We start from the raw sequence: 25,745 nt of genomic DNA on the forward strand, positions 1-25,745 counted from the left end.
ACGATAAGCCTGTTCTTTTCCTGTAATGTAGCAGGGTAGTAGGCTGGCACTGCCTTTTATCTGCCCACCCCCTCCTCTGGCAGGGGTGGTTTGCTGCGAGAGACTAGACTTTGGAATCAAACAGTCAAGACCAAATACTTGCTTCTCCACTTACAACTAGCTGTGAGAGCATGGGGCGGGCTACTCCAGCTGGCTGACTTTCTTTTTCTCATCTGTGGAGTGGAGGTAACACCGACTTCAGGACCTCCTATCGTGATGTGGGCATTAAATTAGACAGTTCACCTCACCTCTCAGTAGAGCTGCTCCAGAGTGTGAGAGATGTACATCTTGGGAAAATGATTTCTGAATGAGGAGTTGTTGTGGCTTTGGAAAACAGGTCAAACACCACCAAACCAAACCAAACCAAACCCCTGAACAAGGCAACATCAGAATAGCACAGTTCTTCATTTTCTAACCAACGTATATGCTTGGAAAGAAAACAGTAAATACATGTGACTTGCAGACTCTGTTAGGCACAATAATGCTTACTGGATCAACACAAAATCTCATATTTAAAAAAAAAGTCTTTACTATAATTCTGATGAAATTCATTTGAAGTAGTGGTGAGTAGTGATGAAGTCTTGGGAGGAACCACCTGGAGTCTAGTTTTGGAATTGTGTAAAGTTGAAAGGCTGCCTTTCTACATTTGTGTGTATTCATTTGGCACATTTTGGCCTTATGTGAATTGTTGTATATTTTATATCTATCTAACGTAACGAGCCCTGTCTGTATCTGTATCTGTATCTGTATCTGTATCTGTATCTGTATCTATAGCTACAGAGAGAATGTTAGAACTACCTTGTAATCCGGCAGTTTCAAAGCAGTTATTACTAAAAGGTCCTATCTCTGTTCAGAGAGAGTATATGAAGGAAAGTCATTAGACTTAAGCCTAGAATTACTTCTCTGCATCCATTGTGACTTTTATCTTGGAGTAATATTCTCCTCAATTCTAGTAGGTGTCTTAATCCGTGTCACTAGCAGTAGGAGTGGCTTGTAGAATTGTAGAATAGACTACACTGTATAGCACAGGGAAATATACACAAATGTTATGATAACTCACAGAGAAAAAAATGTGACAATGAGTGTGTATATGTCCATGAATAACTGAAAAATTGTGCTGAACACTGGAATTCGACACAACATTGTAAAATGATTATAAATCAATAAAAAATGTTAAAAAAAAAGAAAAAAGAAAAACCAGACTGAGTCTCTAGTTAGACCAGAAAGGAGTGAAAGATTGACAGTTTGGCCACAAGTTCTGAATCTCAGCCCAGAAGTGCGTGGTGGTCAATGTTGGGACCCACATTGACAGAGCACATTAAGGCAGAACACAGGTTCGTGCCTGGGGACCCAGGTTTTCGGGGGAGGCACTAGAACAGGAGTTGGGAATTTGAAAGGAGACTATATTACAGGTTATAACTCCCGCAGAGAGTCTGAGTAGAATGGTTAGAGGATAAACAGGAACAAGAGAAAACGGAGAGAAATCACTCGATATTAAGCCGGTAGATTCCAAAGTGGGGATTCTGTCCGTGTGTCCTGTTCAGAATCCGCATTGGCATCTGAGCACTGAATGGACCAGTTGTGGCCCAGCTGATGGAGATACAGAATAAGTGATGAAGCAGAGACAAGGCAGCTCCCAGCTCTGGGCAGCGTACCTGATCGTCTGGATAAAGGTTTAATTTTATGACTGTTTTCATTTGTAGGCTGTGCCTTTCTTATTGTTCTCTAATGCTTAATTAGAAAGCTGTACTATAATATTAACTTTTTATTATGAAAACAGTATCTAATATGCTTTACCAACTTGATATATCTTATTTACCTAATTCATTTGAATACAGTGCCATACAAGGATGAACTTGGTAGGCTATAAAAGGAGAACTGACATGCAAGTTTTCAGGGGCTTGTTTTCAAGATTAATCTTGCTTTTTGATTTGTTTGGCAGTTAAAATAAAAGACTGAGCACCTGGAGAACATTGTGGAGAACCCAGTAGAGTTACGTCAAAGAAGACTAAAATCGCATGTGTTTTTGTGAGACCTTGGATTCCACAGGCCTGAGCAACGCTAGGAGAAAGATCAGTACCTTTGAGGACTAGGGTGTACTACAGTGACCTGCCAGCATTCGGCAGGGGGCTTGTGACCTTTTTTTCTGTTGGTTTAGGAAGCAATTTATTGGCTTTGCAACGAGACATCCATGGAGCTTGAAGCCACAAATGGAGTGGAAAAATCTTACTTGATGTTTTGGCCCCCAGAAAATAATAACCAGAGTTTGTGGCTGCAAACAACGCCGGGATTGCAGACAGAGCGGACAGCCCATCAGGAGGGGTGTTAATTGTTACCAAAGACTCGCAGAGCCTGGTGGGAGAGTTGGTGTCAGTTTCTGCATCACTCTGTCTGTTTTGCAGACAGAGTATTTATTATGCTGCCATACCGCTACCACGCGCTGACCCTGCTGCTTGCTCTGTTGATGGGTTAAATTGTTTCTGAACTAAAACTTTCCATCAGGTCCTTCAGCCACTATGCTCACTTTGATCTTTTAAGTGTTCAGAGAATTAAAACTCCCTCGGTGGGGGTTCCAGGCACGAACTGGCGACGTGATACTGTGCTAGATCACTGCATGCTTTGTAGTGTAATTAGTGCTGGTGTCCCCCTGGCTGTGTAGGTTGATTCTACTCTAATTTTTCTCCTCGTGTCCTGGAAGGACATGGCAGATTTACCTGCCCTGGCTCATACCCTTAGTTAAGTACTGATGTTTTTCTGCCTTGAAAAGTCAGTGCCAGAAGGACATGAGAAAAAGCTTGACAAACTCACACCCAATAGAAAAGTAAGGTGTTGGGGCGTCATCAGGACTTATAAACGATGATTGCATGGGTTCAACCTGGCTTTTATAGGCGTTTACAGGTTTTCACGTTTTCCTTGAGATTTAACCGAGTCTAAATCCTACTGCTAACCCAGTTCCTCCCTATTCCTCAGCATATCTGAACTTTTCTTTTAGCATATCTGAACTTCATATGTGATTTGCTCACTCTAACAAAATAAAAAAAAATTGTTTTTGACATAATTGTATATGTCACTGAATTTGTGAGCTGTACTTTTTTTTTTTTTTTGAGTATGTGTTTATGCTATTTAGGTTTGAGGAGAGACTCCTAGGAGAAATTCTTAACACATCATTGTCTGAGTATGATATAAATGGTTAGATGCAAAAGGGTCATGCTTTTTCAATTCTTCTAGTTGTGAAATCTGTAAAGCCAAGCTTTTTAATTGTTGAAACATTTAATAGTATATAAAGCTTAGTACTTAAGGGAGCGTAGTTATGTCAACAATGAACAGTGAGTAATTTTCTTTATTCTCACTCATTCCTACTTCCAGACACTAAACAGGTATCCACCATCAAAAATAATAAGGTGAATTTAAGCCTGCTGAAAAGATTGTTAGAGGATAGATATTTTATTTTATTTTAAAATATTTATTATTTTGGGAGGGAGGTAACTTTATTTATTTTCTTATTTTTTTTAAATGAAGGTACTGGGGATTGAACCTGGGACCTCATGCTTGCTAGGCATGCGCTCTACCACTGAGCTCTACCCTCCCCACCGAGGAGAGATATTTTAGACAGTTTAGGAATGTTTCAGAATTTATGATGTTGGTAAATATAGAAGCCATTATCGTGTTTCCTCATCGTCTAGGTATAATCCAGTGGTTGTCTTTGTGAATGTTTATACTCTTGGGACCTGTCATAAAAGCATCTGAATTATAGATTTCTTTTGTTCCAAGAGTGTTTTTCCAATTTCACATTGTGGAGATAAAAAGGGAACCTATAGCAGCATTCTCGACCTCAGTAATTTTTTGGAACGTTAAAATTTATATGTAAAACTATATTTTGATTGTTCTCCAGTAATCTCATGGTCCAGATGGTCAGGAAGGGGAAAGATTATTATGGGTGAATACAGCCAGGAAAGTTTCATGCAGGTGGCAAGAATGTGGAGAGCTAACAATTTTCCAAATTATCTGGCCTGTCCATTTCATAATATCTTATGAAGTCTAGAATAAGAGCTGATGTGTTTCTCCTTATAGAGCAGATGGACTGTGGGAATGTATTGTTAAATTTATCTGTTGGAAGTCCACTACTGTGTAGTAATGACGTTTTTGGAATATTACTCTCACTAAATCAAACTCCTGTCGTACCACCCAGGTAGGGTCAAAGTCTATAATTGCAGAAGCAGCTGTTACAGTCACTGTTCATCTGGACCTCCCCCTTCTCCATCAGATAATGCAATGGATTTTACTTGGTAAATGTTAATATTAAAAAATGAAATATGGAACATCACAAATATTTGATTCTAAGAGAAAATATTTGGGTATCAGAAATTTGCATGTAATAAAAAAATACTTTCAGATTTTGCTTAAGGAAAGTCTCAGAAAAATGGCTCAAACGGTCACAAAATCAGTAGCTGTTTGGTGTAAGGCTCTGTGATGGGTGCTGGGGGAGTCATTTGGTATATGTTTTGTGCCCAGGGTCTGGTGGAGAATAGTTTTCATGGTCTCTTAAGGCATTTGTGGCCCCCCCAGCAGATTCCGCTGCTGGCTTCTGATCTCTAGAGTGTTGGTGGGTACCCTCGGCAGTGGGTCTGTCTGCTCTGCATCCCAGGTGCCTGTTAGACTTCGAGGGTGGGGCAGGCAGGGGAGCGACTGGCTGTCCATCTGCCCTTTCTCCTAAAACACAATTTATGTGATATCTTGAGTTATTTTCTCCTGGCCTTATTGCACTGTTAATTCCTGTTTTCTTTCTGTGTTACACTGTGCTTAGGAGACTATTAATGTGATACTTTGGCGTCATTATGAAAGAAAAAAACTTCGGGAAAAACATTAGCTATAGATTTAAAAAGTTAGTAGGCCGCTGTCACTAATCCATGAGATAAATATTTGTTGTTTTCGACTGTTTGTTTCCTTCCAGAACAAATGATGAACCTGAGATCTTCATTTGGACCAAGAAGCATAGTATACTTTTATAGACCTGAGGCTGTGACAGTTAAAGAGAACAATTTTAGTTTTTTTGAAGTCATTTCCCCAAAGAATTGACCAAAGGAAAAGAGGGAACAGAAATTCTTGTCAAATTGGGGCAAACCCAGAAAACCGCTGGAGGGAGAGAGGTTTTTTTTTGCGAGGAACCAGACGTGCGGTTGCTTTCACATGTTAAAATTTCTCCTCAGACACTCTCATTATCATCTACTATTATTGTACTGAGTCTATAAATAGTATTTGTATGGGGAACAGACCAGAAAACCATCCAAGTAAAGCAGAAAACAGCATCATTTGGTTTTGGACAAAGAAGCACAGCCGCGAAACGAGAGCCTGAGTTTCCTTCCTTGTGACAAAAATCCGATTAAAGGCAACTCCGCAGTGTGCCGTTGGGGTGTGGTTACCGCGAGGAAGCCTGGGGCCTTCCAAGTCATCACAGTACAATGCTCCCTGGGACCGCTAGGGGCGCTGCTGTGCGGGCCAGTGCGCCTTTCCTGGGTGACCACGTGGGAGGTTCTGGTGTATGGGCTCCTTTATTCCAGAGACACCTGTTGCTAGGCTTGTGTGTGCTAGATACTTATTTAACCCTTTGAGAAAGTTAGTATGTGATCTGTGCCCTCCCAGGAAGTAGGCTGGTAGGAAAATAAAGCATTTATAGGATGTTTTATTTTTATTTATTTATAAACTTAGAGGTTTTTTTTTTTTTTTCAGGCTTAGAAACTAACAATCTCCTTTTCTACCAGTCCCTGCCACTTAATTCCCCAGAAAGACCACTCTGAACTTTTAGCCATTCTTCTGTTTCTTTCCAGACTGTGATTACCTTTACTTCTTTTTTTTTCCCCCCAGTGTTAGTTACCATCTTTTTTTCACTTCATACTGTTGTCACACTATGTCTTCAGTTCATACTATCTTACATACTGCTTTCCCCTTCTCTCAAGAGAGTTAAAACTTAATTTTGGCAAAATTAACTTAATTTTTAATATTTGTCTTTCAGTGACTTTGTACATATTACTCATGACTCAGTTATTTTAATCATTTTGTGTTAGTTGTAGAACTTTGTTTTTCCGAGAGTTAACACAGTTGTCCCTTCATGTCTGCAGGAGATTGGTTCCAGAATCCACGAACGCTCAAATCCCTTGTGTGAAGTCATGCAGTATTTGCATATAACGTTTGCACATCCTCCTGTATTGCTTTCAGTCATCTCTAGATGACTTACAATACCTAATACAACGTAAATGCTATGTCCGTGTTGGCTAACATGCTGCAAATTCAAGTTTTGCTTTTTGGAATTTTCTGGAATTTCTTTCTCCCAAATATTTTTGATCACTGACCATACTTGCCTTTGAGTTTTCTTAAAAAAAAAAAAAAAAGGAATGTAAATTTTCTCTTACTGCATTTAGACACATCAGGATATTGATGAATTCCATCTTTCTTTGTCTGGAGACATTTCCTGGAATTTCTAACCTCTTGCTCTAGTTTAGACAAGATCCTCTCTGGACCTTTGGTACAACTGTTGTCCTGGAATAGTTCTGTGTTGTCCTGTGAATTCCGTTTGCTTCTTTGCTTTTCCAAAATTCATCCTCTTGCTTTGTTCCCATGGTTTGTTAAGAGTGCGTTAACCCATGGCTTCTGATAAAAGGAAGCATATGAGAGTAAGATTTTTCTCTCTCTCTCTTTTTTTGTATTTATTGAAAAGATTGGGAGGCCTTGAGTTAAAAATCTGGGGTAAAAGTGCTTCTTATACAGACTTCCAACTAGTCTACATCTGCCCTTATTTTCTCGCCTCAGGAGTACGTGCTGTCTCGCCAGTTTCTGTAGCCCAAACTGACGTACTTCTTGGCTTCTTTCTCTGTAGGCATGTTCACATTACCTTCCATCATCCAAAGTTTTGTTGAGTTTTTTTCCAGGCTCATCAGCAGATCTTCAGTGTCAGTAGATCGCCTCCAGAATGGTGATTGGATTCTTTTTTTAACAAAAGCACAAAAATATAATATGCTATTTTTGCACACCCCAGTTAAAATCTTCTATGTATTTGGAAAATGTTAGTCTCTTCAACTTACTGTTGTCAAAACTGGGTTGGATTGTAGTGTGGATAGTTATTTTTGCAGAAATTAAAGTCACATTCTCTAAACAAACAGTTAAAAAAAATTACACTTACTCTGTGGGCATTCATGTGTTTATCAGATTAATCTGAGTCTCCCAGGTAGTCATTTGATTTCTGTTTTGGTAACTGAATGAAATACAGTGTGAAGTATCATAGGAATAGCATTTCAAACCAGCTTCATTAGTGTAAACCTAGTAGTTCTGAACAAAGAGAAAAAAAATTCCTAGATTGTAATTTTAAATTCTTGTTTGGAAAACATTCTCCCTCTTCCTTAATAAGTTTTGTTGGTGAGACTTTTGATTTTGCTGTTCTCACTCACCTGCCTCTATTGTAGACTTCGAGCCAGACTCCCCTGGACTTCTGGTCTCACAGGATGTCTTGGCGAAGGAGGAGGTGGGAGCCTGAGGAATAAGGACGTAGAAGGGAGGGTTCAAGGCTTAAATCAAAGTGATGTTGCATTCACCTTGTTTGTTTTGTTGGTTTTATAATCCAGACATTCCGACTTTAGTTAATCATTCGTATTCAGGATAAGGTACAGAAGTTCATGTGGATGAATCACTTTCACAATTGCTGTGGGGCACTGTGCAATTTTTAAGAATATGTTCCTGTAATTCCCTACTTGTTTATGTTTTGGTTTGTCCTCCTAGAGTTTCTGAATACTTGATCCTTTCCCCAAGCCACAATATAGGTGCAGATAGTTTTCTAAAGCAGTGCTTTTCAGCCCTAATGGGCAAAGGGATCACCTGGGGAGTGTGTTAAAAATGTAGATTCTGGGATGAAACCTAAGAATCTCTATTTCTAACAGGCTCCCCAAATGCTGATGCTGGTGGTCCTTCTGACCACTCTGACCAGCAAAGGTCTAAAATGCCTTGGGTAAGAGAGAAATAGAGAAATACAGAATACGGAACCTGTTTTCAAGTGTCCGTAAGTGCTGAGCTTCCAGGATGAAGTCCGTGGGAGACCTTGCATTACTGGCTGCTATTTGGTGCCTCTGAATATACTGGATTTGTTGCTTCTTGCAGATTTAATATACTTTTTATTATTTGTGGGATTCTGTTTAAAAGTGATTCCTATACTACATTTTATTTATTAATGTGTAAATTTTATTTATTAAATATATAACCTAAATACCCCTAGTGGCCCTTGAAGAAAATTTATTATACTTGATACGTCCTAAACTTCAACTTGGTGCACACAAACATCTCTCATCTATAGCTGTTAGTCACTGAAATCCTATTGTATATACTGTTTGATGCTTATAAAAACATAAAACCACAGAATATATACAAATGTATAAGTATCTTTATTGTAATGTTTATTTTTGTGCAATTAGATATTAGCAGTGTAAAAAGGTTAATTTTTTTTTTAATTTATCTTCTAAATAGCTCAGTCACTGAAAGAATTTGCAAGACTACTCATTGCAGTAGAAGAAGAAAGGAGAAGACTGGTAAGTCTCTTCCCCATTTCTTAAGAATAATGCTTTTTGAAAAAAATTATAGTCAGTTACAATGTGTCAGTTTCTGGTGTACAGCACAATGTCCCAGTCATGCATATACATACATATATTCATTTTCATATTGTTTTTCATTCAAGGTTATTACAGGATACTGAATATAGTTCCCTGTGCTATACAGAAGAAATTTGTTTTTTATCTGTTCTTATATATAGTAGTTAATATTTGCAAATCTCGAACTCCCGAACTTATCCCTTCCCACCCCTTCCCCCTAGTAACCATAAGAATGTTTACTATGTCTGCGAGTCTGTTTCTGTCTTGTAGATGAGTTCATTAGTGTCTTGAAGAATAATGCTTGTTTGGACATACTGAAAAAAGGAGTAGACCTTCTGAATTAGACTTAGCCATACCAGATTTTATAATTTGATACATGTATTGAATGCTACAGAAAAGATTTGTGACTATGATTATCAAATATTACTAATAAGATATACCATTTCTTTTTATTTCCTTTGTTCAGTCAAATTACGTTCATTCTGCTTTCTGTTTAATTGCTCTGAAAATTAAAAATACTGAACGGGGCTGCCACTAAGAAACCCACCTAACTGAGCAGACTTCTAAATAATCTCAGTGTTACAATAAAAACACATATAAGTATTGAAAACAGTTCACGGGAGGAATAGCTAGCTTTGCCAGGATGTTAGCAGGAAACTTTCTTGAAAAGGTGACATTTGAGTTGAGTCTTGAAGGCGCAGAGGATTTTGCTGGGCTGGAGAGAATGAGGAAAGCATTCTAGGTCGACAGAGTAATTTATGCGATAGTATGAAAGCATGGTTACTGGTATCCCTTCACAGATATAATTTTGTGCCCATTGTGTTCAAAGTCTGTGAAGGCCCCTATCAGTGACCTAGGCTGCCCATTTGTATATGGAAAAATAGTATATACTCCCCAGGATTGTTAGAAACATTTTATGACAGCACCTGGCACATAATGAATAAATGTCTCGATGGTGGTAAAGATGCTGGTTATCAGTTACAGTGAGGGTTACAGACTCGTTTAAAGCATCAGCTTTGATATCACTGGCTTTACCGTTCTGTTGGGGAATTATATATACACATAAGCTAAATGCTCAGTGTGCTAGGCGTGCAGCACAGTTTGGGGTCATTTTGCTCAATGGATGACGGACAGCAGTTAGAGGGGGGTGCTCTTAATCTTTTTTAGTGAATTAATTTTTTATTGAAATATAGTTGGTTTACAATGTTGTGTTAATTTCTGATGTACAGCATAGTAATTCAGTTACATATATAATATATTCATTTTCATATTTGTTTTCATTATAGGCTATTACAAGGTATTGAATATAGTTCCCTGTGTTATACAGTAGGACCTTGTTGTTTATCTTATTTTATATATAGTCGTGTGTATCTGCAAGTCCCAAACTCCCAGTTTATCCCTCCACCCCCACCCCTTTCCCCCCTGGTAACCAGAAGTTTGTTTTCTATGTCTGTGAGTCTTTCTGTTTTGTAAATAAGTTCATTTGTGTCATTTTTTTAGATTCCATGTATAAGTGATATAATATGGTATTTTTCTTTCTCTTTCTGGCTTATTTCACTTAATATGCTGATCTCCTGGTCCATCTATGTTGCTGCAGTGGCATTATTTCATCTTTTTATGGCTGAGTAGTATTCCATTATGTATATACATCACAACTTCTTTATCCAGTCATCAGTCGATGGACATTTAGGTTGTTGCCATGTCTTGGCTGTTGTAAATAGTGCTGCTGTGAACACTGGGGTGCATATATCTTTTCAAATTAGAGTTTCCTCCAGATATATGCCTGGGAGTGGGATTGCTGGATCATATGGTAAGTCTATTTTTAGTTTTTCAAGTAATCTCCATATTTTTCATAATGGCTCTGCCAAACTACGCTCCCACCAACAGTGCAGGTGGCATCCCATTTCTCCACACGAGACGGGTGCCCTTAAGGTGGCCCTGACTCATAGTGAGCTTGCCTGAGCTAAGGGAGAATCACACAAGGAGGGCATGGTAGTCATGGAAGTGACCTTGAGCAGAGGCCACAGGTGGGAGGAAGTTCTGAATATGTTTGTAGAATAAGGCAGTGTGTTCCCAGAAGGTACTAGTAGAAGATTAACTGGTAATTTTGAGCATATGTGGGGTTTAAGGGCTGGGCAAAGAAGTTTTGGTGTTTGTTATAGGCAGTGGGAAAATTGCTAGAAGGTTTTGGATAGAAGCCTGGGATTGAGGAGAGATTAATTTGGTGGCTGTGTGGGAGACAGGCTGGGTGAGGAAGAAATGTTGTGGAGAGAGGTGACTGTAGTTACAGTGGAAACATGAGCCTACCAAGAGGTCTGGTCCCAGCATCGGAGAGACAGCCACACAGTGTGATCCGTTCTAGGTATAGAAGAGCCGTTGTGGGAGATTGACCCTCTCTGGAGGGGTCGGAGAAAGCTTTTCTGTGGAGGTGACGACACTCTTAAGTGCTTTGTCCATACGCAATAGAAGTTTAAATTCCATGGGGGAGACGTGGGTAGTGTGTATACTTATGGCCCAGAAGAGGAGCTAATGGTGAAGATGGGAAAGGGTGGTCAGAGAGAAATGGCATGGGAGCCAGGAGAATGCAGTTGACTCTGGAACAACACGGGTTTGAACTGCATGGGTCCAAGCACATGTAGATTTTTTTCAATAGTAAGTACTACACGATTCACCGTTGGTTGAATCCGTGGACGCAGAGAGCCGACTATCAGTTATACACGAGTTTTCCACGAGGTAGGAACCCCTACCTACTGTGTGGTTTAGAGGCCAACTGTATATGGTTCTGGGCTGAGCGATTCACATCCTGTGCAAAGAGTGAAGGAGAGTGATGTCAACTAGGATGGGCTATAATTTGAGAAAGTGTATAAAAAATATGGGAAAGTGTTTTAATATGCGGGAGGAAAAGGAGTCACAAGGACGTTCTTACAGCCCTGAGGGGAGACCTGTAGGCCCCAGGGAAGAGGTCCGCCTCTGTGCGGGGACGGAGAGAGGACTGGTTAAAACACAGAACTTCGGGCGGGAAGCTGGCTGGTTGGACAGGCGATGAAGTGTTAGGAAGGAGCGGTCATCTGCCGTGAGAGGAGTTTGTAGAAGGAGTTTAGAACAGCCAGGCGCGGGTTATATAAGAGAAGAGGGACTACTGGTCAGGGAGGAAGACACTGAAGTTGAAGTTAGACCTTGTAAACAAGTCAGGGAAAGATGAATGCCCACGTTTTCGTAGGTTTTTCTAACAATACCCAGGGCACTGGATAGTGCGTGGCAAGAACAGCCGGGAGGCCGGCTTCAGGCCGGAGGATAGGCACGGAAGACATGCTGTTGGAGAACGGGGACACAGATTTGTGTGATGTGAAAATGGGTCCTGGTCGAGTACAGCGTCAGAACAGAAATACTGGCTCTCCTGAAGCTTACGTGCTGTGGGGGAAAACAGACATTTCAGCCAGTTATGTCTGATGGAGGAAAGTGCCAAGAAGAGGAATAGAGCGGCTAGCAGAGTATGTCGCCCTGTAGTGGGATGAAGGAGGAGGTGGGGAAGAGAGAGTTAAATTTTGAATCTATTTAGATGCCTACTGGGTATCTAAGTGGCCCTGTCTAGGGAGCAGCTGGATATATGAGTCTGGAGTTCAGGGGAGCAGATGGAACTGGAGATACAAATTTAGACGTTGTCAACATGTGGAGAGTATTTAAAGCTGTGGGAATGTATGAGATCACCCAGTCTGTGCGCAGACGGAAGAGGAAAGGTAGGAGGGTCAGGCCCTGAGGCGCAGAGTGCAGAGCTTGGTGAGATGAGCTGGAATCAACAGAGGAGACTGCGATCAGTAAGAGAACCAGGAGAACGTGCTTGGGTGGCTTGCTCAAAGTCCCTTTTATTTCCCATTCATTCCCTTGACTCTAGAAGAGATGTAGGACAGTAATAAATAGAAACTTCCTGGATGTGGACCAGTGGCTCCAAATTGTCTGGTTTACCCTCTACCCCTGCCCTGGGTCCTCTGAGACCTTGACTTTGACAAAACGAAATTTTTTTTTTTTGGTATGTGTGTTGTTTGTTTTGAGTGTGGGTGTGTATGCATAGCAATGTAGATTTTTAAAATCTGTGTCACCAATTAAGGAAGCCACAACTTCGTAATATTTTAAAGCTAATATTTATCTTGAAGAGTTTATACAGGTGAACTTATTTCTTATAGTTTTCATTTTGATTAATGTAAGAAACTTTTTTTTTTTTTTTACTGTTACCACCCACAACATTTAACATTCACATCAGACCTGTGTAAGTTACAGATTTTGCTTTAGGTTTCCCGGAATTTATATTCTTTCTCTTCAGTGCCGATGTTCGTCTTTTTCATCCTTGGACAAAGAAGGTGCTTTCCTGAAATGGGCTAGGTGTCTGGGTATTTCTTTGGAACAACGACAACAAAAGAGATGAGGTATTGGAACGGGAAATGTGTAACCTTAACATTCACTTCCTTGGTAAGAGTATTGAAGCCCTCTGCTTTCCTCTGTTACATGTTTTTTGTTTGTTTTATTTTGTTTTTTTTTTTTAAAGCATAGGCAGTCCTACCTAAGGGTTAATAGGGGATAAAATCAAAATAGTTCTAGATCTTTATTAAGAAAGGAAAAAAATGTGCCAGAAATATGAATTAGTTGATTATTGATGTAAGATTTGGGGCTCTTATGTGAGTCTTAAGAGACTTGAAGAATGTACCTGTGGTGTCCGTTACACTGGACGTGAGTCACCTGTGGCTACTGAGCACCTGAGACAGGTTATTGGTACGTGGTTTGCATTGTATTTCCGCTGTGAAGCGCTGCTGTAGATGGTGACAGCTGACCCTGAGCATTTTTAAGGCACCAGGCTCTGCTCCAATTGCTTTATGTTTTTAACTAATTTAATCTGCACAGCAGCCCTTTGAGGTGTATGCTGTTAATAGCTCCATTTTAAAGAAGACCCAACTCAAAGGCACATGGTGATAAATGGTACCCAAGGGTTTAAACCCAGAGCCTTCACATAACACATAATGTCACAAAGTAAGACTTTTTAAGTGAAAATTGCAGAACAGTAGCAAAACACATTTGTTAATATAGTATATGAGATGCTCTATTAAGTGCTTTAGGTGTATTATTTCAATATCTTACAAAAACTATGGAAAGGCACAGGCATTGTAAGTTTTGAAATTAGATTAATTTCCAGTTTCTTCATCCTATTCAAACAGGCATACATTTCAGCACAAGCTTAATTCATCTGTCCGTTGACAGTTCCCTCATCAACTTTTGGCATCTGAGAGCCCACTGAAGTCTTTCCTCACTTCTTCTTTGAACCAAGGATTCATGAAACTGAAGAATGTTTTAAACGTTGAGAAGATTACATGTCTCTAGTTCTCTCGATGAAAGATGAAAGATTTTCCTTTGTTTAGTGGAAAATTTGCCATAAATTTTTGCGTTGCACGTGTGCGGTCGTAGGTGACACTGATTAATCTCTGAGTTTCTGGCATTGATGCTGTTATAAGCTTGAGTCCAATTGTCTGTGAAATAATCCAGTTTCTTTTATGATCTCAGATAACTAAAGCACAGTATGTCAACATTCCACATGCATGGGTATGAATTACATGTCTGGTGTGTCTTAGGTTAACTTTTATTAGAAACAAACTTTAGGTAGGCTGGCCTACATACCAACATTTTTATACAGTGATTTCACCTGAAATTAAAAAAAAAAAATCTCAGTGTTCTCCATGTACAAGGTTCTGATTTTCACATTTATTGACTTGCAGAGGCTTCCCAGGGTTTCCCTGTTTGTCGGTTATTTGAAATACTAAGAGGTGGAACGGAGAGGTGGCGGATCACACGCAATTCAGCATGACTGCAACGCTAGTGGCTTTTACTTTTTATCGGTAATAGTCCTAGTACTGATTTGTGTTTTTTAGAGTGTGCAGAGTGCTTTTATGTATATTTTTATTTAATCCTCCAACAGTCTGAAACTGAGCTCCGACTCTTAAGTAGGTTATTCAAGGTGATCTGTACCCAGTAAGACTGAATCGAAGATGCAGGGCTCAATTTCAGGTCTTTGGACTTCAGCCCACTGTTCTGTTAGGCCCTGTGTGTTCTCTGTTTTATTTACATTCTAAACACTTCAAAGGCAGAGGCCTGATCTGCTTAAAAATTTTTTTCCCTTCTATCTAATAGGTGTTCTGAAAGCCATCTCGGTTGTGCAACATTTAGAATAGAGCATACTCCTTCGCAGAAGGAGAGAAGGTGGCTGTTGAGAGTTACCATGGCTTTACTTTACCATTCTCAGATGGTTTAACTTACTTCGTTCTGGTTAACTCTAAAAGAGAAGTAAACTTTCTTTGAGTAAAACCCGTTAATTTTGTGTGAAGGACTTGAATAGTGTAATTGCTAGGAATTCAGAAAATACCTTAAAGTGTTCATATTTCTGAATGACATCTTTTGACACTATCACTGAAAAAGACGTAGGACACGTAATGATAGCTAGAAACGTCTGTCAGAATCCTGAGAATGTCTCAGACTAGATCTGGTGCAACGGTCAGACAGTGGAGCTGTCTTGGCAGGCGGCCTTGGAGCCTGTGCCCTGCTCCTTCACACTCCTCCCCTGGGGTCTAGGGAAGGGACTAAAACAGAGAAGACAGGCTTGGTGGGCATGCTCTGCCCCCTACTGTACCCGCTCTTGTGAAGGAAAACCCGGGGAGACAGCTTGTACCTTCTCTAGTTAGATGAAGGCCTCTTTGCTCTTCTGAGTTCTGCTGTCGTGGCTAGCAGTCCTCAGCGGGAACCGAGGTGGCGCTGATTTTGAAATCGATCTACATCTAGGTGCACCGGTTTCATTAACCTTCGGGCATACATTTTTCTCTTGTGATTGACGCCATGCTCACAGCCGGTATGTCATGGCTTTATGTCAGATTGCTAGATTTGAAGACTTGTAAGTGGATACGTGACGGTAAACATCCAGTCTTTATATTTTCCTGTTTCCCAAGACCCCTTTATTTTTTTAAGATTAACCTTAACTGTACGGAAGGGTTTAAGGGGAACTTGTCCACCAGATAGTACTATTTTGAAAGCAATCAATTTAAAATAGGAAACTTGAATAAAGAACTTGCACTTTTTAATTTTTCTCCTGTCCATACACAAACCTGCATTGAAAATTTCCTTTTCAGCTTTGCTGCTTTGGCATATCTTTGGGTGTTAGATTTTGCTTTTTAATCATTTTTTTTCTTCCAGTTTTACTGAGATGTAATTGACATGCAGCACTGGATACTTTTGTGCGGGGAGGCAATTAGGTTGATCGATGATCGATTAACCGATTAATTGGAGGTACTGGGAGTTGAACCCAGGACCTTGTGCTTGCTAGGCACGCCCTCTACCACTGAGCTATACCCTCCCCTGCGTGTTAGATATGTGTTGCTTATGGCTCTAAATACTCAATGAGCTGCGAGGAGCCTTCTGCCAGACACAGCACCTCTGCCGCCCGTCTCCTTCCTCCCACCGGTAGTTCTTTCATCTTCCTGACTTTGCCACTCACCCCAGTTGTGTCGGCTTTATTAGAGTCTTATAATTAATCCATACCGTATTTTCAAAGACACATTTATTCTGTGGCATCAGTCACTATTTTTCATTGATGCAGTTGTGGATGTGCTGGTCCTTTGCTACCTTTATGAAACCACGTTTTGACTTTTCTTTCTGATAGGAAAGCACAAAGACACTTTGGTACCATAAATAGTAAATATGTATAAAGTCATTGTGTAACCATCCCCCCACAAAATCTTAAAACTTGGATGGGGCACTTAATTTTAAAGGGAAGAAAGAAAGAAAAGAAAGCTAAATAGACATAAGGTAGACAAGAAAAACAGTGGTACAAGATAGCATAAGGGGAAATTTTACATAATGTGCAAGCTGTTGATGGCTGGCAGATACAAGGAATAATACAGAGAACTTCTGTGTATTCTTTACCCAGTTTCTCCCATTGGTAACAGTTTGTAAAACCCTACTATCATGGCTTATCACATTTTACGTTGTTATAATGCTAATCAAAAATAACAATGAATTGATAAACTTGTCATTTGTCCTGGAATCAGATTTCATAATTGGAAGACAGAAACCTGCCTCCTAGTGGATTCTTACCAAGATGCCTCGTGTTGCTTCCAGGATGGGACGTGTTGTTTGTGTAATACCCACCACGCCCATTTGCAGGGCGCCCAGCATGTTGGCTGGGAGGACAGTGGGCATCTCATTTATCTGGGCAAAGGGCCATGTTGCCAGTGGGATTCAGGAGCAGCCAGAGTCATGAACTCTCTGAAAAGAGAGGGCGGTTTTTTTTTGTTTTTTTTTTTGTCTTTAACTTTCTTTTGCGTGTCAGCTTTATTCTCTTGGGTGGTTTCTTCCACATGTGGGTCATAAACATTGCCTCCGTAACTCCGAGAAATTATTTCTGGAGGAGGCCTGTCTAGTTTTCCATTGGTAAACTTCAAAAAAAAAAAAAAACCCAAAAACAAAAAAAGAAAGCTTAAAAAAGGGCTCTGATTGGCCCAATTATGATCATTTAAAGACCCTTGACCGATCTCAAGGCCAAGGGGACTGAGTAGGTTGCATGTGTTCCTCTAAATATGAGGACTGTTTTCAGAAATGAGGAAATTACTGTGATTTAGGTAATTACCCAATTCTTGTCAATGGTAGTGGCCTTAAAAAATTTCCAGTTAACATTGTCATTTGAACAAAATACTAGGATAGTGAATTCTGTCTCAAATTTTACAGGAGTTAGAAGTCATAATATTCATCCTCTAAACATTAGAAACATTCACTTTAAAAATTAGATACCAGGCAAGGCTATACACCACTACTGCTTAAATTCTGTATTGCTTTGGAAGGCACCTAGTCTGTGGAATAGAATATTGCCTAAGGCATAGAAGAGCTAAGACTTAATTTTGTTTCTTTCCTTCTATAATGTATTGATGTGATTTTCCCACATGAAAATCCTAAATAATCTACAGAGAATTTACTAGAAATAAGAGTCTAGCCAGGCTGATGGATATGCATGAATTCTGTTTCTGTGCACCATCTCAAAATTGCAACAAAAGAGTAAAATACTAAAGAATTTCTTAACTCAACAAAGAATGTACAGAACTTTTATGTGTGAAATTACAATGCTCTATTTTAAGATATTAAAATAGAACTAAATAGAAAAACAACACAGTGAATCAGTTAAAAAGAATGATTTTAACCAACATTCTCTCCCCACCCCGAACTATACTAGAGAGTTTCACTGTAACAATCTAAGCAATTTAATCAACTTTTTACTAGCGTGGTGGTGAACCACAGGCCAGTCCTGAAGATAGTGTGTTTCCTTTTTTCTTTTGGGAAATGTGGTCACCCTGTGAAGACCTTACTTTAACCAGATTTCCAAACTTCTGCCAAACCTTTGGATCTAAGATATATTCAACAACAGAAACACTGCTCTTTGAAAAATGGATGTAACTCTTCATGCCTAACTAAGTTAGTGGCAGAAAAGTGTTCTCCGTAGTAATTATTGTATTTCCGTTTAAGTCTCTCACGGTAAAATAGACGATCCCCACTGATGTGTGACCTTTAATTCTGTTCGCTTTCTATTTCACCCACAGTGTAATTTCTGCTGGCCACACATAACGGAATACTGTTTAAGTGATGCAAATAAAATGTGTTTTCCCTAGTCAGCGTGAAATCAGAACACAAAGTTGGGAAAGTCTCAATTCCAGTTAATTGTTGACATAAAGTGAAGCACTAAGCTTCTCTGGATTTTGTTTTCTTTTTTTATAAATGAAGAACGTTCTGTGCTTCCCAGAGTGTGAAATGGAAGCCACCAAGCAGTGTGGTAGATATTAAACACCATGTGAATGAACATCGTACATGTCAGTGCTTCCATATTGATTTTAAAGTGTATTAATGAAAGAACACTCTGGATTTAACAGGAATTACTGCTTTGCAGGCAGCTTACTGAAGGAAGTGGATCAATTTGTAGGGAAAAATGTAGGACAGGGATGTGGCCAAAATCATGGAGGTAGTGTCTGGGTGACCGAAAATTGGGACTCCATGGAATAGGTGATACATATACTTTCAATGTTTTTGAATTTGATTGTCTACTCTGACTGTGTACTCAGCTGGCCACAGCTGATGACCAGTCTCCAAGTTCATCACTTCATTTATGGAGCTTATATTAAAAAAGAGAACTATATCCAAAGCTATGTGGTCTCTCTTCAGTTTCTTATGGAAGAATAAGCCTTCATTTAGTGAACACATTAGTGATGGGATAAGCTAGGTTCTGGTTACATCTTATGCTAAAAGATTGACACCGTCAATTGTAGAATTTGGGTACCTTTATAAACAAAGCAGGTGGTGGACCAGTATGTATAGCATGATTTTTTTATTTACAAAGCAAAACTTAAGTAATTTTCTTTTTTTACATTTAAATAGTTGGGAAAGATGGCAGTGATTTATTCAGCAAGTACTGATTTTCTTCTCCAGGAGCTGAGAATATAGCTGTGGGCAAAAAGAGTTCCTGTCTTCTAGTTGGCAGAGAGAGACTTGCCCAATAATCGAGTCAGTATGTATTATCAGACGGTAACAGGTGCTCTGGACAGAGGAGTAGGAGGGAGGGTAGGTGGGGAAGAGGGTGGTAGGTGTGTTTTAATGTAGGGTAGTCAGAGAAGCCCTCGGTGATTAGGTGTCACTTAAGCTGAGACCAGACAAGAGAGAACAGTTAGTCCTGCCGATCTCTGGTGGAAGTTCTTTTAAGGTAGCTCAGACAACCCAACAGCAAGTGCAAAGGCCCTGAGGCTGGAGAGGGTTGGGGTGTTTGAGGAACAGCAATGAGGCCTGTGTGGTTAAAGCACAGGAGCAAGTAGAGGGTACAGCTGGACGGTTATGTCCTAACTAGGGATACCAGTCGGAAGGCTATTTTAGTATTTTAGTTATTTGCACCAGGATGAAGGCAGTGGAAGCAATCAGATTCTGGGCTAATTCTGTAGGTGATGCTAACAGGATTTGCTGATGGATCCGATACGGATTGTGAGAGAGAGGAGGCAACCGTGCCTCGCAGACAGGGCTTCTCCACCTCAGCGCTACTGACATTTTGGGCCTGATAAATTTCTGTTATGGAAGTCTGTCCTGTGCCTTGTAGGATGCTCAGTGAGGTCGCTGGCCTCTGCACCCCTGATGCATTCCTTCCCCTTCCTCCCAAGTTATGACAGCAAGCAGTGCCTTCAGACGTTTTATTCCCTGAGGGGCAAAGTTGACCTACTGAAAACCACTTACCTAAGGTTTTTGGTCTGATGGAATCCTGAGGTGTAGTGATCATCAGGGGAACAGGTGTGGTGGGTGTGATCATAAATTTCTTTTCAGACATGTTAACTGTTAGTCAACTGGAGCTGCTGAGTTAGGAGTCAGGGGAGGAGTCAGGGCCAGATTTAGAAGTCATCAGCATGTAGGTGGTGTTTAAGTCTACTGTTGGGGTTGGATGAGATGATGCAGGGAGCTGGTCAGGTGATGAGATGTAATTGACAAAACTGTAAATATGTAGAGAATTGTGAGTTAATGATTTCTAGAACTGATTCATTAAATATTAACTTTGTGTTGTTTCAATCATGGTAAAATACACACAATGGATTTTTTCACTTAGGATAATGTCCTCAGCGTTTGTTCTTGTTGTAGCATGTGTCAGAATTTTTCCTTTTTAAGACTGAGTCATATACCATTATATGTATATACCTCATTGTATTTATCCATCCATCCGTTGATGATTTTGACTATTGTGAGTAATGCTGCTATGAATATGGCATGTAAGGTTTTCTTTGAGACCCTTCTTTCAGGCCTTTTTAATTTTTTGAGGAACCACCGGACTGTTTCCCGTAGTGGCCGCACCATTTTACGTTCCCACCAGCAGTGCACAAGTAGTTCACTTTCTCCACATCCTGCCTAACTGCTACCCTAATGCCTGCCGTTTTCTGGTTTTTTGACCGTAGCCATCCCAATGGGTGTGACAACTTTAGGATGTAACTTCGCTTTGAGATGTGGTTGGCATGGGTGGGATATATGCTTTATATCCATGAATTTACAGGGTTAGCAGATAGTCACCATTTCCTGTTGCTTTAAAACAGTCACTGTTTCAGAAGACACCGATGTTGATAGAAACTGTGTTATCACACTGTTTGTGATAGGGCAGACCACATCAAAACATCAAAAAGAATTTTTTTTTAGCCTGTGTTTTAAGTTGTTACATGATCAAGAAAGATGATCACTGTGGAAACAAGAGTGTAATCTAAAGTATGTTTACACAGTGGATAATTCAGTCTTTCGAAGCTTCATTATTTTAATTGGCAACAGTTAGGTAACTGCAATTTTCTTTACCTTTTATTCTTTTCAGGCAGAGGTTTGAAAGGTTTTACTGCCAGCTCCAGCAAGCAGGCTATAAAAAAATTGAAATAGTTTGATACTTTCATGCAAACCTCTTTGTTGTTGTAACTGGAGCCTGAGTGGGGCCGAGATGCCGCAGTGGGGGATGATCGAAGTGGGGGTTTGGGCTGCTTCGCAGGGTCTGACCGTGGCCTCGTTGGGCATGTGGTGACACGCGGAAGGGTAGGCCTGGAACAAAAGGAAGATAAGTCCGCAAGAGAAACAGCTGTTGCACAACACTGGCAGAGTTCCACCCGGCCAGAGCTTCAGGAAGCCTGTCTCCTCAGCAGTGAATCAGGCAGTGGGTAGAGATGCGAGGGCTGGGCCTTGAGGGCAGAGTCACTCGCAGTTGGGTGAGAGCAGGGATTCTCGACCTGGCACTGTTGACATTTGGGGCAGAATGATTCCTGGCTGTGAAGGGCTGACTTGAGCATTACAGATGCTCTGCAGTATCTCTGTCCTCTACTAAAGGCCGGTAGCAGACATCTGCCCCGACGCCACCCCGCTGGACAAGCCAAGATGTCCCCAGACACTGCCGCATAGCTCCGGTTGAGAACCAGTGGACTGGGTATTCCCGAGGGAGCTGTTTCTAATGTATCCAGTAGGATGATCCTTAACACGATCTGACTTATTATGGTAAACTGGGGGTGCTTCTCGGTCTCCTCTCCTGGACTGCGTGAATTCTCAACTCCTCTTTCGTCCCTATCCTTGTCCATCATATACTTGAAGCTCAGGAAATGGTTCCTGAATTGAATTCAGATGAAGTGTTTTGACAAGTGTAATCTTCTCCAACTTGATTATAAATTTCTTTAAGTCAAATAACAGTCTGTACATGTTTGTAGAATAAGTAATGGTGCTTAACCCTTTCCTGTCTGCCAGACACGGTGTTAATGAGCACTTTGCTTGCACACGGTTATTTAATTGTCACATTGACTGCAGGAGCCAAGTGACAGTATTGTCCTGACTTTACAGATGGAAAAGTTGAGGCCAGCCTATTGTTGATGTTTGTAAGCAGCAGAACTGGAAATTTAACCTGTATCCAGAAGCGCAGCTCTAAACCGCAAACAGGACTGCCTTTCTAGCTGGCTCCATTCCAGACAGTTCGCAGGGCCTTGCGTAAGGTGTTCGGTAAATAGCTACATGGAACCAAGCCGATAGTGTAACCATCTGTCTGTAGGAATGGCATCAGCGTTCCAGCTCGGCATGTCAAGAAGAGCTTTCATTGCTTCCCAGTAATTGCTTGTGTGAAACAATAACTTCAAACATTAACAAACATTCCTATTAGCTCCAGTAGACAAAGGGCAGGTCTACCATGGGGAGACCACAGGAGAAGGGAATTACCTTGCCTGAAAGAGGCTGGGAATGCCTGCTGGTCTACCTCTCCATGCACTTCTGCCCACTCCTGCCATCCTGCCTCCTGGATGTTACCTGGTTCACTTTCTTTACTTTTGTTAGCTTCTCGATCAAGGACCAACATGCATAAGTGCAATCACCCATTACCCGTTATTCACCCATTATCATTATTGTAGCACAGAGGCCATCAGATGATGAGTGTGTAGGAAATGAATAAAGCAAGTGTCTGTTCTGAGGTGCTGAGTTACTGGTGGAGCTGTCCCTAAATCGTGTCAATAATGTACCAGGTGGTGAATGCTAGAAGACTTGCCCAGGTGAAGTGTTAGGAGGATTCAGAAGAGGGAGAGGTGGCTTGTAGCTGGAGGGATGTGGAGGAGACAGCATCTGCGCCAGGTCTGAAATGATACTTGCCAGCAACAGCAGATGGAGGAGAAGGGGGAGGCAGGAAGGGAATGCCGGGTACAGGCAGGTGTGGGGAGGAAGGACGTTCAGCTGAGCTAGCCCTTCCTGGGGTGAGTATCAGAGAATGTATTCATCGCAAAGGATAGACTTAAATGTGCTTTTGTAAATGAGAGCTTGTTTGCAAACAGGAAAATGCCAGGCAGACTGACACGTCCTGTGTGACTCAGGGTGCGCTGGTTCTTTGGTCTGTGGGAAGCTGCCTGTGGGAATATCTGAGAGAGTGGACCCTTGGTATTTGGACAGGATTTCAGCCAGACCGTACGGAGGTGGCAGAGCTGGTGCTGTGACAGGAAAGAGAGCATGAGCAAATGCAGGGAGATGGCAAAATATGGGTGGCTTTGATAGGAAAGACTTGGTTTGTATGAAAGGGTAGGAGAAACAGATCCACAGGACGGAAAACCCAGAAGAGAGGTGAGGAGTTTGGACGCAGTTCAGCACACAGTAGGGTTTCAGGGAGCATTTTCAGTTGACATGATCAGAGCTGGAGAACCTGGCTTGTCACTCCCTCAGCAGCAGGGCTTCGATTCATTTTTCCATTCGCAACACTTAGCAAGGAACCCTGATGGCTAAATGCGTAGTGGATTAGTCAGTTTTATGGGTTGTATCTAGAACAGATCACAGAAAACCAGAGGCAAGCCAAGTTAATTATGAGGTCCTAAATGCTAACTCTACTAGTGGAGATGGACAGGAAGGGATGGAAGGAAGTGGTGGGTGGAAAAAGAATTTAAGGACCAAGTCCTGATTGTGTGGGGGGAAAGGGCAGCCGGTTACTTAGAGGTTGGGGATGCCATTGCATGTGGAGGGAATGCTGGATTGGGGAGGGTGAGGCGATGTGTGGAGTTTAGCTTGGGATGTTCTAGGAGAGACATCCCAGCGTGATGTAATGGTTAAGAGCACAGAGGGCGAAGTGAGTGGACCGCCTGTCTGATTAGCCGCGTGTGACCTCAGACACAGTAACATTTCTGCGAGTCAGTGTCCCCGTTAGTAATAGACCACCCCTACCAGTGTAGGATTAACTGAATTATTTGTAAAGTTCTGAGAACAGTGCCTGCTACATTAAGGCAATATCATTATTTGTTAAATAAAGTCAAATTACTGTGGAGCTTTTCAAATCTGTATCCAGATTTGAAAAATACAGAATAATGAAGAGGATTAAGGACAGAACATAAGTGACTTGATTTTTAAGCCAGTGAGCTACTTTTTTCTTGATATTCAGGAACTTTCGACTAAAGAATATTGCTTTGGAGTTTAGCAGCACAGGATTGCTTTTCTATCCTTGGCGTTTCCCATTTCTTTTTGAATATTAATACTTGGGTATTTTTATATGATTTCTCGATTTTTCGTGGATAATTTTTGGTGCAGGGTCCTGCTCTGCCGCTAGTGCTGCCAAGACTCTTGGGAGCAGTGGGCGTGAACAAACAGCAAAGCCACAGTCAAGTTTCGTGTTCACATTGATGGTCCCTAGACAACCCCTGTTAGTTAGCAGAGGATGGTGTTCTTTCCCCTGATTTTGCGGGTATCTCTTAATTTGTAAAGACACCACTTTCACACGTGCTTCGGGGCTACCACTGAGGTTACTGGGTAGTTCTGAAGTGGGGAGTGTTGTGATAGGGTGAGCCGGAGACAGGTACAGACCAGAGTCCTAGTGTGATGTCCTCAGGTGTTTCAAGGCTGCCGTGGCCCCTTTGCCCACTTTGCTGAATGTCAGCTGGAGAACATTGTTCTCAGCTGTAGAGAGACGCTTGAGTGATCCTTGCTGCCATCTCCCTGGCCATTTGGAATGTTACTGAGAGGAGGAGGCATCTATTCAAATTTCCCTGGAAAGGTTCAAAGAGGCCTTAAAAAGAAAAGGGGCTTCAACTTAGATCATTCTTTAAAAAGACGTTTTTCCAATTTAAGAAGGAGAAGTTAAATTATGTTTATTATAGCTAATGGGTCAGTTTGCGTAAGTCAAATTTATGATGTCACAGAGCTGTGTTTGGGTATTATTTGAACCCATCAGTGCTCCATTTTGGTACAGTGGGACCCTGTGTACTTGGTATATAGACAAATACTTGGGATTTAGAATGTATTTTGACTTTTTTTTTTTTTCAGTAAGGTAGAGGCTTAGAGTGGTTAGTTCATTACTTTTGCAATGTATTGTTGGTTATGTCTAAAGTCATTAAATATGAGTATAACTGTTGATTATAGGTCCAGGACAGAAAGGTTCAGTGTATGATTTCCAGGAATAAGTTGTAACCAACGCACAGGTTGTCTGTGTTTTGGAAGATAACTCTTTTGATTAATTTATCAGTTATCTTTTTTTTTAAACTTTTATCTTTAAAACATTTTTATTAAGCCCATCCCTTTCTGGCTCTGAGGGGAGATGTGAGAAAGGATTTGACCTCACCTCGGAGGATGGCTTACCGTGTAGTTACAGACAAAAGCCCCATGCAAGCATGGGACATTTGGAAAGCACTTGTGAGGCTGTGTAAGTACAAGGGGGTATTGGAAGTGGAAAGAGACCTTGTGGTGACCAGGACTGGGTAGGATTTTGGCTCGAAAAGGGCAGGTGGATTCTAGGCTCTTTCGGGTGGGAGGAGCCAAGGCCCTGAGGAAACAGGGAACTTAAACGTGTTTGGTAATGAGCTTTGCCTCCTAGAGCAAAGTGTCGGCAAGGGAAAGAAATGACAGTGTGACTAGAGCAAGGCTTCTTTGTTATGTGGCGTCGACTGAAAAAAAAAAAAAAAGCACAACATGAGAGTTGTAAGTTAAGTTTTATTGGGGGCAAAATGAGGACTGTAGCCCAGGAGACAGCCTCCCAGGTACTGAGGAGCTGCTCAGAAGAGGCAGGGGAAGAGG

The 25,745-nt window shown here is 41.0% G+C and overlaps 1 protein-coding gene across 7 annotated transcripts in view; it reads left to right on the forward strand.

Moving 5' to 3' along the window:
- The window catches only part of ARHGAP42 (Rho GTPase activating protein 42), a 251,314-nt gene that overhangs the window by 83,592 nt on the left and 141,977 nt on the right, over positions 1-25,745 (forward strand). For 5 of the 7 annotated variants that reach the window (XR_006721255.2, XM_010973325.3, XM_074372929.1 and 2 more), the window contains exon 3: positions 8,545-8,606. Coding sequence is in view for 6 of the 7 variants with exons in the window: in XM_010973325.3 (XP_010971627.2) it covers positions 8,545-8,606 (62 nt within the window). In the remaining variant the exon portion in view is untranslated. Of the gene's footprint in view, positions 1-8,544; positions 8,607-12,373; positions 12,482-21,706; positions 21,726-25,745 lie in introns of those variants that run through there. The other 2 variants (XM_074372930.1, XM_074372931.1) reach the window with 2 other exon arrangements.

Source organism: Camelus bactrianus, chromosome 10 (assembly GCF_048773025.1).
Source record: "Camelus bactrianus isolate YW-2024 breed Bactrian camel chromosome 10, ASM4877302v1, whole genome shotgun sequence".
NCBI lineage: Eukaryota > Metazoa > Chordata > Mammalia > Artiodactyla > Camelidae > Camelus > Camelus bactrianus.